Genomic DNA, 13212 nt, shown 5'->3' with positions numbered 1-13212 from the left:
TTTTTTTTTTTTTTTTTTTTTTTAAAAAAGATCCAACAAAATAGACTGCTAGTCAGACTAATAAAGAAGAATAGAAGAATCAAATAGACACAATAAAAAATCATAAAGGGGATATCACCACTGATCCCACAGAAATACAAACTACCATCAGAGAATACTATGAACACCTCTACACAAATAAACTAGAAAATCTAAAAGAAATGTATAAATTTCTGGACATACACACCCTCCTAAGTCTAAACCAGGAAGAAATCGAATTCCTGAAAAGACCAGTAATGAGTTCTGAAATTGAGGCAGTAATTAATGGTCTACCAACCAAAAGTCCTGGACCAGATAGATTCACAGCCAAATTCTACCAGCGGTACAAAGAGGAGATGGTACCATTCCTTCTGAAACCATTAGAAAGAATAGAAAAAGAGGGAATTCTCCCTAACTCATTTTATAGTCCAGCGTCATCCTGATACCAAAACCTCGCAAAGACACAACAAAAAAGAAAATTTCAGGCCAACACCCCTGATGAACATCAATGCGAAAATCCTCCATAAAATACTGGTAAACCGAATCCAGCAGCACATCAAATAGCTCATCCACCATCATCCAGTTGGCTTCACACCTGGGATGCAGGGCTGGTTCAACATACACAAATCAATAAACTTAATCCATCACATAAACAGAACCCATGACAAAAACCACACGATTATCTCAATAGATGCAGAAAAGGCCTTTGACAAAATTCAACACCCCTTCATGCTAAAAACTATCAATAAACTAGGTATTGATGGAACGTATCTCAAAATAATAAGAGTTATTTATGACAAAACGACAGCCAATATCACACTGAATGGGCAAAAACTGGAAGCATTCCCTTTGAAAACTGGCACAAGAGAAGGATGCCCTCTCTCTCACTACTATTCAACATAGTATTGGAAGTTCTGGCCAGGGCAATCAGGCAAGAGAAAGAAATATGGAGTATTCAAATAAGAAGAGAGGAAGTCAAATTATCTTTCTTTGTAGATAATATGACTGTATATTTAGAAAACCCCATCATCTCAGCCCCAAATCTCCTTAAGCTGATAAGCAACTTAAGTCTCAGGATACAAAATCAATGTGTGAAAATCACAAGCATTCCTATACACCAATAACAGACAGAACCAAATCATGAGTGAACTCCCATTCACAATTGCTACAAAGAGATACCTAGGAATCCAACTTACAAGGGATGTGAAGGACCTCTTCAAGGAGAACTACAAACCACTGCTCAAGGAAATGAGAGGACACAAATAAATGGAAAAACATTCCATGCTAATGGATAGGAAGAATCAATACTGTGAAAATGGCCATACTGCCCAAAGTAATTTATAGATTCAATGCTATCCCCATCAAGCTACTATTGATTTTCTTCACAGAATTGGAAAAAAATACTTAAAATTTCATATGGAACCAAAAAAGAGCCCGCATAGCAAAGACAATCCTAAGCAAAAGAACAAAGCTGGAGGCATCATGCTACCTGATTTCAAACTATACTATAAGGCTACAGTAACCAAAACAGCATGGTACTGGTACCAAAACAGATATATAGACCAGTGGAACAGAACAGAGGCCTCAGAAATAGGTGTCAACCACCTATCTACAACCATCTGACCTTTGACAAACCTGACAAAAACAAGCAATGGGGGAAAGCATTCCCTATTTAATAAATGGTNCTATTGATTTTCTTCACAGAATTGGAAAAAAATACTTAAAATTTCATATGGAACCAAAAAAGAGCCCGCATAGCAAAGACAATCCTAAGCAAAAGAACAAAGCTGGAGGCATCATGCTACCTGATTTCAAACTATACTATAAGGCTACAGTAACCAAAACAGCATGGTACTGGTACCAAAACAGATATATAGACCAGTGGAACAGAACAGAGGCCTCAGAAATAGGTGTCAACCACCTATCTACAACCATCTGACCTTTGACAAACCTGACAAAACAAGCAATGGGGAAAGCATTCCCTATTTAATAAATGGTGTTGGGAAACCTGGCTAGCCATATGCAGAAAACTGAAACTGGACCCCTTCCTTACACCTTATACAAAAATTAACTCAAGATGGATTAAAGACTTAATCGTAAGACCTAAAACCATAAAAGCCCTAGAAGAAAACCTAGTTGTTAGGAACAGTTTCTCTTCAAAGGGTTTGACGCCCCTTGTCCTTTGTTCTATTTTGTAAGTAATCTTTCCTGCCTTTAACATGCCGAGGCATGCCTCCATCCACCAAGATTGTAGCCGACCCACACTGCCTTAAAGTTGTTAGGTACAAACAATAAACGTCCTGGTTCTCTGTCCTATTCTAAATGCTAAATCTAGTCAATTAGGATCAGTTTAGATTGTGAGGTCCGACCCCAATTAACAGGGGAGGTGGGGGGGAGGGGGGAAGGACACAGAAACAGTAACAACATTAGGAATAAAAACCCTTCCTTTCCTTTGTTCAGTGTGCTCTTGTGATTGTGACTGACACAGGCAGCACCCTTCTCAGAAGTAAATCTGCCTTGCTGAGAAGTCTTTTGAGTGTTCGTTTTCTTTGCGACTCCCAGCTCATTTCTAACAATTTGGGGGCCCTGCCCAGGATCCCATTCTCCTCCAGGGAAGGGTCTCTGGTCATCTTCTGGGAGGGGATGCATCCCACTGACTCACTGCAGTGGCCTCAAAGGCTGGAGATCGAGACCCACCTGTTGTGACGAATAAACCTGGAATCTCAGCAATGCGAGAAGAGAAGGCCTACAAATACCGTGGCAACCAGGTAACCCTGTGCACAGACCAAGGTAAGAAAAGCCACTGGGGTGGTGAAGTTCTTCCTTGATGGTCTGGTTATCTTGGAGGTTGAAAGTGCATGAATGGTAACAAGCACTACTGCTGTGCGGAGTGAATGAGTCCAATCTGCAGTTCCGTGGTCAACTCATATGGCTTATGGTGGCCCTTTGGAGGTCCCATCAGGGGTTTATACTGATCCACCAATGTTAAGAGGGACCTAAATTCCCTCTGGGGAAGTGGCCAGAGAAGACGAAGCAAAAGGAGAAGAGCACGAGAAACTTCCAGTGGTGGGGGGCGGTGGAGGCTCTAGGAAAGGAAAGGCAAGAAATCTCCAGTAGGGGGGCACTGAGCCTCACACAAACCTCCAACAGTCGGGAAGGCAAGAAATTTCCAACAGGGGAAATTAAGCCTCACCACAAAACCCCCATCTTGGGGTTTATTTGGGAAATACCCCAAATAAGGTAGGGCATAAAAAGGATAATGCCAGCAGCAATAACATTCCCCGATTGTCCCCTAGGGCTTATGTTAAAATATTGGAAAGATAAAGGACTAAACACAAGAAAAAGCAACAGATGACAAAATATTTTTATATCTAGACTCAGGAACCAATCCTCGAATCCTCAGTTTTCTGGCCAAAGTTTGGGTCATATGAGGATTGGCTCTGTCAGCTTTCAATAGGATGTATTAATTGTAAGAGCCCTACCTCCCAAGAGGAAATAGGTTATGCTATATGTTGGTGGCAAGGACTTGTACTCCTTTACCCCTGAAAGACGGGAGGGAACAAGTCAAAAACTAACCTTTGGTGGAAAGTTGGTTGTAATCACACCTCATCAAGTTAGAACCATCTTAAAAGGCAGGAAGGTGGCTTACCAACTTACTTAAAATATGAAGCTATCCTGTTAGAAAGAGATGACTTAACACTATCCACTGATAAATCACTTAACCCAGCAGATTTCTTGACTGGAGATTCAAATCTAAAGAGACGTGAACATGAGTGTTTAGATTTAATTAATTACCATACAAAAGTTAGGCCTAATTTAAGAGAGACCCCTTTCAAAACAGGGCAGCACTTATTTATAGATGGCTCTTCCCAAGTAATTGAAGGAAAAAGATATAATGGGTACTCAGTAGTCAATCGATGGGGAAGCCCTTGAAGAAGTAGAGTCAGGAAGACTGCCCAATAATTGGTCTGCCCAAACATGTGAACTGTTTGCATTTTATCAAGCCTAAAGCACTTGCAGAACCAAGAAGGGACTACTTATACTGATTCCAACTACGCTTTTGGGGTAGCTCACACTTTGGAAAAATTTGGACCAAACAAGGCCTTATTAATAGCAAAGGTCAAGACCTAGTTCACAAAGAGTTAATCACCCACGTATTGAATAATCTCCAGGGCCGGGCGCGGTGGCTCATGCCTGTAATCCCAGTACTTTGGGAGGCCGAAGTGGGTGGATCACCTGAGGTCGGGAGTTCGAGGCCAGCCTGACCAACATAAAGAAACCCTGTCTCTACTAAAAATACAAAAAAATCAGACAGGCAGGTGGTACATGCCTGTAATCCCAGCTACTCGGGAGGCTGAGGCAGGAGACTTGCTTGAACCTGGGAGGCAGATACTGCTGTGAGCCAAGATGACGCCGTTGCACTCCAGCCTGGGCAACAAGAGTGAAACCCTGTCTCAAGATAAATAAATAAATAATCTCCAGTTGACAGAATAAATAGCTATTGTCCATGTCCCAGGACACCAGAAAAGCCTTTCTTTTGAAAGTCGGGGAAATAACCTTGCAGATCAAATAGCCAAACAAGTGGCTGTTTCCTCTGAGAGCCCTGTTTTTCACTTAACTCCTTGCCTTCCTCCCCTACCGCAGTCCCCATTTTCTCTTCTACTGAAAAGAAAATTAATAAAACAGGGGCTAAAGAAAACTCAGAAGGGAAATGGGTATTATCAGACCAAAGAGAAATGTTATCCAAACCCCTCATGAGGGAGGTCTTGTCTCAGCTGCATCAAGGAGTCCATTGGGGACCCCAAGCTATGTGTGATGCAGTTCTCAGAGTTTATGGGTGTACAGGAGTTTATACCCTAGCCAAACAAGTTACAGATAGTTGCTTAATATGTAAGAAAACTAATAAGCAAACTCTAAAAAAATCACCCCTTGGGGAAGACTTCCAGGACTAAGACCATTCCATAGTATCCACAGTGATTATACAGAAATGCCTCAATTAGTTGCCTAAAATACCTATTTAGTAATAGTAGATCACCTCACTCACTGGGTAGAAGCTATTCCCTTTCCAAACACAACTGCTAATAATCTAGTTAAGGCATTAATTGAAAATATTGTACCCAGGTTTGAAATAATAAAAAACACTGATTCAAATAACGGAACTCATGTTACTGCAAATATTGTTAAAGGGCTTACTCAGACTCTAGGAATAAATTGGCAACATCATACTCCAAGGCATCCACCTTCATCAAGAAACGTAGAAAAAAATGAACCAAACTTTAAAGAATCATTTAAATTGATTTTGAAAACTTGATTGCCTTGCACCACCTGTCTCCCCATTGCCTTGCTCAGAATTTGAACTGCCCCTCAAAAAGACATTATATATTTGGTTTATGTTCTACTTCGTCTTCTCTTAGGACCCAAGGTCTCTTAGCACAAACACTGCCTCTTGAGTTCCCAGTGCATCCATATCGATCTGGAGATTATGTCCTCATCAAAAGATGGAAAGAAGAAAAACTCGAACCAACCTGGGAGGGACCTTATCTTGTGCTCCTAACCACTGAGACAGCAGTCTGGACCGTTAAGAAAGGGTACACCCATCACACTCAGGTGAAAAAGGCATCACCCCCTTTGGAGTCATGGGTCATCACTCCTGGGCCAAAACCTTCCAAACTAATATTCAGAAAAGCTTAACCTGTCTAACTTGCTTCCTCTTTCTTCCGTTAGCTACCCTGGAACATTTTATTATCAGTGTAACCCGATCATCATTTCCTCAAACAATTACATTTGAAGCTTGCCTTGTTATGCCCTGTGGGGACCTACAAACCCAAAGGTAACTAGCCTCTTTAGGGAAGTACCTTTGCCCTGGCCCTCTAGAACACACAGAACCCACCCCTAACTCTCACCGTTGTGACCATCTAGCATGGTATTTGAAATCCTGTAGCTCTTGGGAACATTTTCATTGGACCACTCAGTACCAAGGCTGGACTTTCATGGAAGGTCCCTGTGCCACCCTAAAGCCTTATTTCCACATCGCTAAATGAACCACCCCCTCTAATTGTCAATCCTACCAATGTAACCCAGTCCTTATCCCCACTACTGCTTCTACTTCCATTGACCCTAAGCCCTAGACCTTAGGCTGTCTCTATGGTTTAGGAGCAAATGTTGCTGGAAGGGACCCTATAGCCTCCTTGAAATACATTTTGTCCACCATTATCCACCTCCTACCACTTCACCTTCCCTAAATCCACCAAATCAAATAGTGGGTGCCACTCCTCACCCCCTTCCCAATGACAAAACTAAAGTAGCTATTGTAAAAGTAAAAGATTTAAAACAGACTTTAGCAATTGAGACTGGATACCAAGAAGCAAATGCCTGCATGGAATGAATTGAATAATTCTGTTAACACTCTAAACAAAAGCAGTTGTTACACTTGTGCACATGGTAGGCCGGAGGCCCAGGTTGTCCCCTTTCTACTCGCATGGCCTTCAAATCAACTGGGCATGGACTGTATGGTAGCTCTCTTCTAGCACCCCACAGCCTGGGGTAATAAGTCATGCCAAGCTCTTTCTCTGTTATTCCCCAAAGTCCAGCACCCTGCATGCAGGTCAGTCCCTGAGGGCCACCCAGCTTCCATCTTCTGATGCCAATTTTACTTTGTGTCTCTCATGACAGGGAGAAAATTGAGCCTTCCTTGGAGACCTAAAGGGATGCAGTGAGCTTAAGCCTTTCCAAGAGCTTACCAATCAGTCTGCCCTTACTCATCGTTGAGTGGATATATGGTGGTACTGTGGTGGACCCTTACTGGACACTGCCAAACAACTAGAGCAGTACTTGCACTCGAATTCAATCGGCCATCCCTTTCACCCTGGCATTCCATCAACCAGAAAAAGGAAAAACAACACCATAAAACAAGAGAGGCCCCTCATGGATCTTTTGATTCTCACGTTTATATAGATACCATTGGAGTCCCACAAGGGGTACCAGATAAATTAAAACACGAAACTAAACAGCTGCAGGGTTCGAATCCTTGTTCTGGTGGGTAACTGTTAATGTGGATTTGATAAATTATATCTACTATAACCAACAACAATTTGTCAATTATACTAAGGATGCCATTAAAGGAATAGCTAAGCAATTAGGGCCTACTAGCCAAATGGCCTGTGAAAATAGGATGGCACTAGATATGATACTAGCAGAAAAAGATGGAGTCTGTATCATGATAGGAACCCAATGCTGTACCTTCATCCCTAACAATACAGCCCCTGATGGAACAATCACTAAACCTCTACAAGGTCTCACCTCCTTATCTAATGAGTTAAACCAGGAATTCTGGGGTAAATGACCCTTTACAGGATGATTAGAAAGGTTGTTTGGTAAATGGAAAGAACTCACAGCTTCTATTTTTACTTCCCTCGCAATTATAGTTAGGGTTCTCATTCCCACTGGCTGCTCTATCATACCTTCTATTCATGGATTAGTTCAATAAAACAATAACTTATAAAAACAGCCCCTACTGGCTGGGCATGGTGGCTCAAGCCTGTAATCCCAGCACTTTGGGAGGCCAAGGCGGGTGGATCACAAGGTCAGGAGTTTCAGACCTGCCTGGCCAAGATGTTGAAACCCTGTCTCTACTAAAAATACAAAAATCAGCAGGGCATGGCGGTGCATGCCTGTAATCCCAGCTACTGGGGAGGCTGAGGCAGGAGAACGGCTTGAACCCAAGAGGTGGAGGTTGCAGTAAACTGAGATCATGCCACTGCACTACAGCCTGGGAGACAGAGCAAGGCTCCATCTCAAAAAACAAAAACAAAAACAAAACAGACCCTACTAAAACTTTCTTCATTTCTTTTCCACCCTATTCTGACAAGCTTTTACTTCTAGACAATCAAAAAGAACAGCAAAGTCAAGACATGTTAAGTAAGTTTGAAGAAGAAAATGTATAAATTCTCAGAGGAGGAAAATTGTTAGGAACAGTTTCTCTGCAAAGGGTTTCACCCTCCTTGTCCTTCGTTTTATTTTGTAAGTAATCTTTCCTGCCTTTAACACGCCCAGGCATGCCTCCATTTACCATGGTTGTAGCTGAGCCACACCACCTTACTTGAAGTTGTTAGGTACAAACAATAAACTTCCTGGTTCTTTGTCCTATTCTAAATGCTAAATCTAGTCAATTGGGATCAGTTTAGATTGTACAATCTGACCCCAATTAATGGGAGGAGGACACAGAAACAGGAATGGCATTAGGAATAAAAATCCTTGCTTTCCTTTGTTCAGTGTGCTCTTGCGATCGTGACTGACGCAGGCAGCACCTTTCTGTGGAAGTAAATTTACCTTGCTGAGAAATCTTTTGTTTGTGTGCTCATTTTCTTTGCGACTCCGAGCTCTTGTTTTTAACATAGGCAATAATATTCAGGACATAGGCATGGGCAGAGATTTCATGACTAAAACACCAAACGCAACAGCAACAAAAGCCAAACTTGACAAATGGGATCTAATTAAACTAAAGAGATTCTACACAGCAAACTATCATCAGAGTGAACAGGCAACCTACAGAACAGGAGAGAATTTTTGCAATCTATCCATCTGACAAAGGGCTAATATCCACAATCCATAAAGAACTTAAATTTACAAGAAAAAAAAACCCCATCAAAAAGTGGGTTAAGGACATGAACAGACACTTCTCAAAAGAAGACATTCATGTAGCCAACAAACATATGAAAAATAGCTCATCACTGGTCATTACAGAAATGCAAATCAAAACCACAGTAAGATACTATCTCATGCCAGTCAGAATGGCAATCATTAAAAAGTCGGGAAACATATGCTGGACAGGATGTGGAGAAATAGGAATGCTTTTTATACTGTTGGTGAAAGTGTAAATTACCTCAACCATTGTGGAAGACAGTGTGGTGATTCCTTAAGGATCTACAGAACCAGAACTACCATATGATCCAGCAATCCCATTACTGGGTATATACCCAAAGGATTATAAATCATTCTAATATAAAGACACATGCACATGTACATTTACTGCAGCACTATTTACAATAGCAAAGACTAGGAATCAACCCAAATGCCCATCAATGATAGACTGGATAAAGACAATATGGCATGTATACAACTTGGACTACTATGCAGTCAAAAAAAAAAAAAAGGATGAATTCGTGTACTTTGCAGTGACATGAAGCTGAAAACCATCATTCTCAGCAAACTAACACAAGAACAGAAAACTAAACACATGTTCTCACTCATAAGTAGGAGATGAACAATGACAACACGTGGAAATAGGGAGGGGAACATCACACACCAGGGCCTGTTGGGCGGTGGGGGGCTAGGGGAGGGACAGCATTAGGAGAAATACCTAATGTAGATGACAGGTGCAACAACCACCATGGCATGGGTATACCTATGTAATGCAACTGCACATTTTGCACATGTACCCCAGAACTTAATACTATAATTAAAAATAAGTAATTTCAACTTTGCTGTATATATTTGACACTTTTCATGATAAAATGGGGGTGGGGGAAGACAATCTTGGCAATTACCAATCCTCTTTCTGCTCCCTTTACTACAGAAATACAAGTGGCATTTACTACCTAAGGGTGTCTTCTCCAGAGACAGATTCATGGGAACACTCTAAGTAAAAATTTACTTACCTTTATACCTTCTGTCCTAGCTTGGAAATATATTCATTTCTTATAATCAAACTGTTTATATGAGTCAACTAAATTATTAAAATTCCTGTGTGTTTATACAAACCTTACAGGCTCCATTACTGGATAACATGTTTGGTTTCAAACAATTCCTTTGAAATAATAATACTGTTTTAATACGTCTTTGAAGTTTTGCTATTTTTGCCTAGAAGAAAAAAAGAAAAGAAATAAATACTAAGCCAGAGTGCTATATATCATATAGAGATGGAAGGTCAATTATTTGGCAGAGTAGTTGTGTAAGACTTACGGATCTATCCAAATGAGAAATTCTAATATATGCAAAAGCTTGAAATAACATTTTATGCTATATATATGCACACACACATATACACACACACACACACACACACACACACATATATATATATATTTTTTTTTTTGAGACAGAGTTTCACTCCTGTTGCCCAGGCTGGAATGCAATGGTGTGATCTCGACTCACTGCAACTTCTGCCTCCCAGGTTCAAGCCATTCTCCTGCCTCAGCCTCCCAAGTAGCTGGGATTACAGGCATGTGCTATCACGCCTGGCTAATTTTGTATTTTTAGTAGAGACAGGGTTTCTCCATGTTGGTCAGGCTGGTTTTGAACTCCTGACCTCAGGTGATCCACCTGCCTCTGCCTCTGCCAGTGCTGGGATTACAGGCGTGAGTCGCCATGCCCAGCCTATGCTTATATAATATTAAAGTTAAGGAAGATAAAAATCTCAAACTTCGGCCGGGCACAGTGGCTCACGCCTGTAATCCCAGCACTTTTGGAGGCCGAAGTGGGTGGATCACTTGAGGTCAGGAGTTTGAGACCAGCCCGACCAACATGGAGAAACCCCATCTCTACTAAAAATACAAAAAATTAGCTGGGTGTAGTGGCAGGTGCCTGTAATCCCAGCTACTCGGGAGGCTGAGGCAGGACACCTGCTTGAACCTGGGAGGTGGAGGTTGCAGTGAGCCGAGATCATGTCACTGCACTCCAGCCTGGGCAACAGAGTGAGACTGTTTCTTTTAAAAAAAAAAAAAAAAAAAAAAGGCCGGGGCAGTGGCTCACGTCTGTAATCCCAGCACCTTGGGAGGCCAAAGCGGGTAGATCATGAGGTCAGGAGATTGAGACCATCATGGCTAACACAGTGAAACCCATCTCTACTAAAAATACAAAAAAATTAGCTAGGCATGGTGGCAGGCGCCTGTAGTCCCAGCTACAGGGACTTGCAGTCCAGAGCTTGCAGTGAGCTGAGATCGCACCACTGCACTCCATCCTGGGCGACTGAGCAAGACTCCATCTCAAACAAACAAACAAAACAAAACACTCAAACTTCTAACTGGTCTACAATAAAATTAATATGGGTAAAAACATCAGTCAGCAAGTAATCCTAGAAGAGGAAAACAAAAAGTAAAAAAAAAAGCTTGAAACAGGTTATACAAGTTCTAATAAAGGATATATTTAGATTTAAAAGAAACTGCCTATATAAGTTTTTTGTTTTGTTTTTTGAGATGCAGTCTTGCTGTCAACAGACTGGAGTGCAGTGGCACAATCTCAGGTCACTGCAACGTCTGCCTCCCTGGTTCAAGCAATTCTCCGGCCTCAGCCTCCCGAGTAGCTGGGACTATAGGTACATGCCACCATGCCCAACTAATTTTTGTATTTTTAGTAGACACTGGGTTTCACCATGTTGTCCAGGATGGTCTTGATCTCTCGACCTTGTGATCCGCCCACCTTGGCCTCCCAAAGTGCTGGGATTACAGGCATGAGCCAGTGCACCCGACCAAAATTGCCTAAGTATTAAGCCTGTCAACTGACACAGAATGCCTAACAGTTCTATGAATATTTCTCAAAAACCAATATTGCTAATCTATAATAAATTACATTGTCTATGATATGTTCTTACATTAGGCTAATGGCCAGGAATCACGTATGTCTTCCTTTATCGTTTTCCTTTGCTAATATGAAAAATATCACCAAATTCTTCCTTTTAAAAGGACTCAAATGGGCCAGGTGTGGTGACTCATGCCTGTAGTCCCAGCACTTTGGGGGGCTGAGGCTAGAGAATCACTTGAGCTCAGGAGTTCGAGGGCAGTCTGGGCAACTGGTAAAACCTCATCTCTACAAAATAATCCCCAAAATTAGCAGGGCATGGTGGTGTGCGCCTGCAGTCCCAGCTACTCTGGAGACTGGGGTGGGAGGACTGCTTGAGCTCAGGAGGCAGAGGCTGCAGTGAAACACTGCACTGCAGCCTGAGCAACAGAGCAAGAACACTCCCCACTCCCCTAAAAAGGACTAAAATGAAATCAAAACTTACCAAGAGTTTATCAGCTATTCCTTCATGTTTATTTCTGCACTCTGTCTTCCCAATGCGTTGGTTCAATTCTTTCAGTTTCTTATCAAATAGTTCGTAATTTATACTATAGATCTCCTGTTGAATCAAATGTCTGACCTAGAATTGTAAAATAAAAACCGAAACACCCCACGTTTCAAATTTAAAAGCAATTTTACTTTCTACTTAAAAAAAAAAGCCTTGCTCTTTTCCAGATTTACTGTAACCAATTATAGTTTATTTATTTATATTTGTATGTGTATATACCAGTAAGTTTTATAAAACTTGGATATTAAACTCAGAACACACCCAAAATTTAAGTATACTGGACATGTTAGAAATTAAATTTATTCTCATAATGCTAACTTTAGTTTCCTGCAGTTCCACTTGAATTCCACATTATACATTATAGAAACAATTAAAAGACTATATACCATTTATATTTTTTAATGTCCACAACTCCTAGTTAGTATTCCATATAAAGGAACTCTGCTTATCTGAAAACCAGAGCCTGATGAAAATGGTTGGTCTGTAGTAGATATAGAACAAATTACACAAGTGTGAGACTGGACATTACCACTAATAAGCTACCTGACCCTTTAGTCAGTTGCATTACTTTTGAGCTTCATCTTCCTTCTTGACAAATGAGTAGATAATATAATAAATGTTGAACAAGTGATACTCAAAGGATTTTTATAGGAACATAAGGTAATACGCAAAAGAGCACCATAAAATAAAAAAACACTGAATTGATATGAAAGAAATAAATATGCAAGATAATCACCACTACTTCAATAACTTTTTTAGGGTGTGGCTTTCTTATTGTTAAAATTTAAATATCAATCGGCTGGTTAGCTCAGCTAGTTAGACCATAGTGCTAAAACTGAAAGAAGCCAGCAGGGTGCAATAGCTCATGCCTGTAATCTCAACACTCTGGGAGGCCGAGGTGGGCAGATCACGAGGTCAGGAGTTGAAGACCAGCCTGACCAACAGGGTGAAACCCCGACTCTACTAAAAATACAAAAATTAGCCAGGCATGGTGGCAGGTGACTATAGTCCTAGCTACTCAGGAGGCTGAGACAGGAGAACTGCTTGAACCCGGGAGGTGGAGGTTTCAGTGAGCCGAGATCACGCCACTGTACTCCAGCCTGGGTGACTGAGCGAGACTCCATCTCAGAAAA

At 41.2% G+C, this 13212-nt stretch overlaps 1 protein-coding gene and 1 long non-coding RNA gene across 2 annotated transcripts in view; one reads left to right on the top strand and one right to left on the bottom strand.

Annotated features, from left to right (window-relative positions):
• ATF7IP2 (activating transcription factor 7 interacting protein 2) overlaps positions 1–13212 on the bottom strand; it is a 58142-nt gene that overhangs the window by 31742 nt on the left and 13188 nt on the right. Inside the window, exons 4-5 of the mRNA XM_017890719.1 lie at positions 12017–12151; positions 9778–9876 (exon numbers count right to left, since the gene is read on the bottom strand). Of these exons, the coding sequence (XP_017746208.1) occupies positions 9778–9876; positions 12017–12151 (234 nt within the window). The remainder of the gene's footprint in view (positions 1–9777; positions 9877–12016; positions 12152–13212) is intronic.
• LOC108541248 (uncharacterized) lies at positions 2374–7144 on the top strand. Its single transcript, XR_001888916.1, has 4 exons — positions 2374–2808; positions 5433–5625; positions 5743–5848; positions 6691–7144. It is a non-coding gene; the product is annotated as an uncharacterized LOC108541248 (long non-coding RNA).

Source organism: Rhinopithecus bieti, unplaced genomic scaffold (genome assembly GCF_001698545.2).
Source record: "Rhinopithecus bieti isolate Rb0 unplaced genomic scaffold, ASM169854v2 scaffold_19459, whole genome shotgun sequence".
Lineage (NCBI taxonomy): Eukaryota > Metazoa > Chordata > Mammalia > Primates > Cercopithecidae > Rhinopithecus > Rhinopithecus bieti.
The sequence above is the reverse complement of the archived record's forward strand: the minus strand, read 5'-3'. Positions and strand labels throughout refer to the sequence as shown.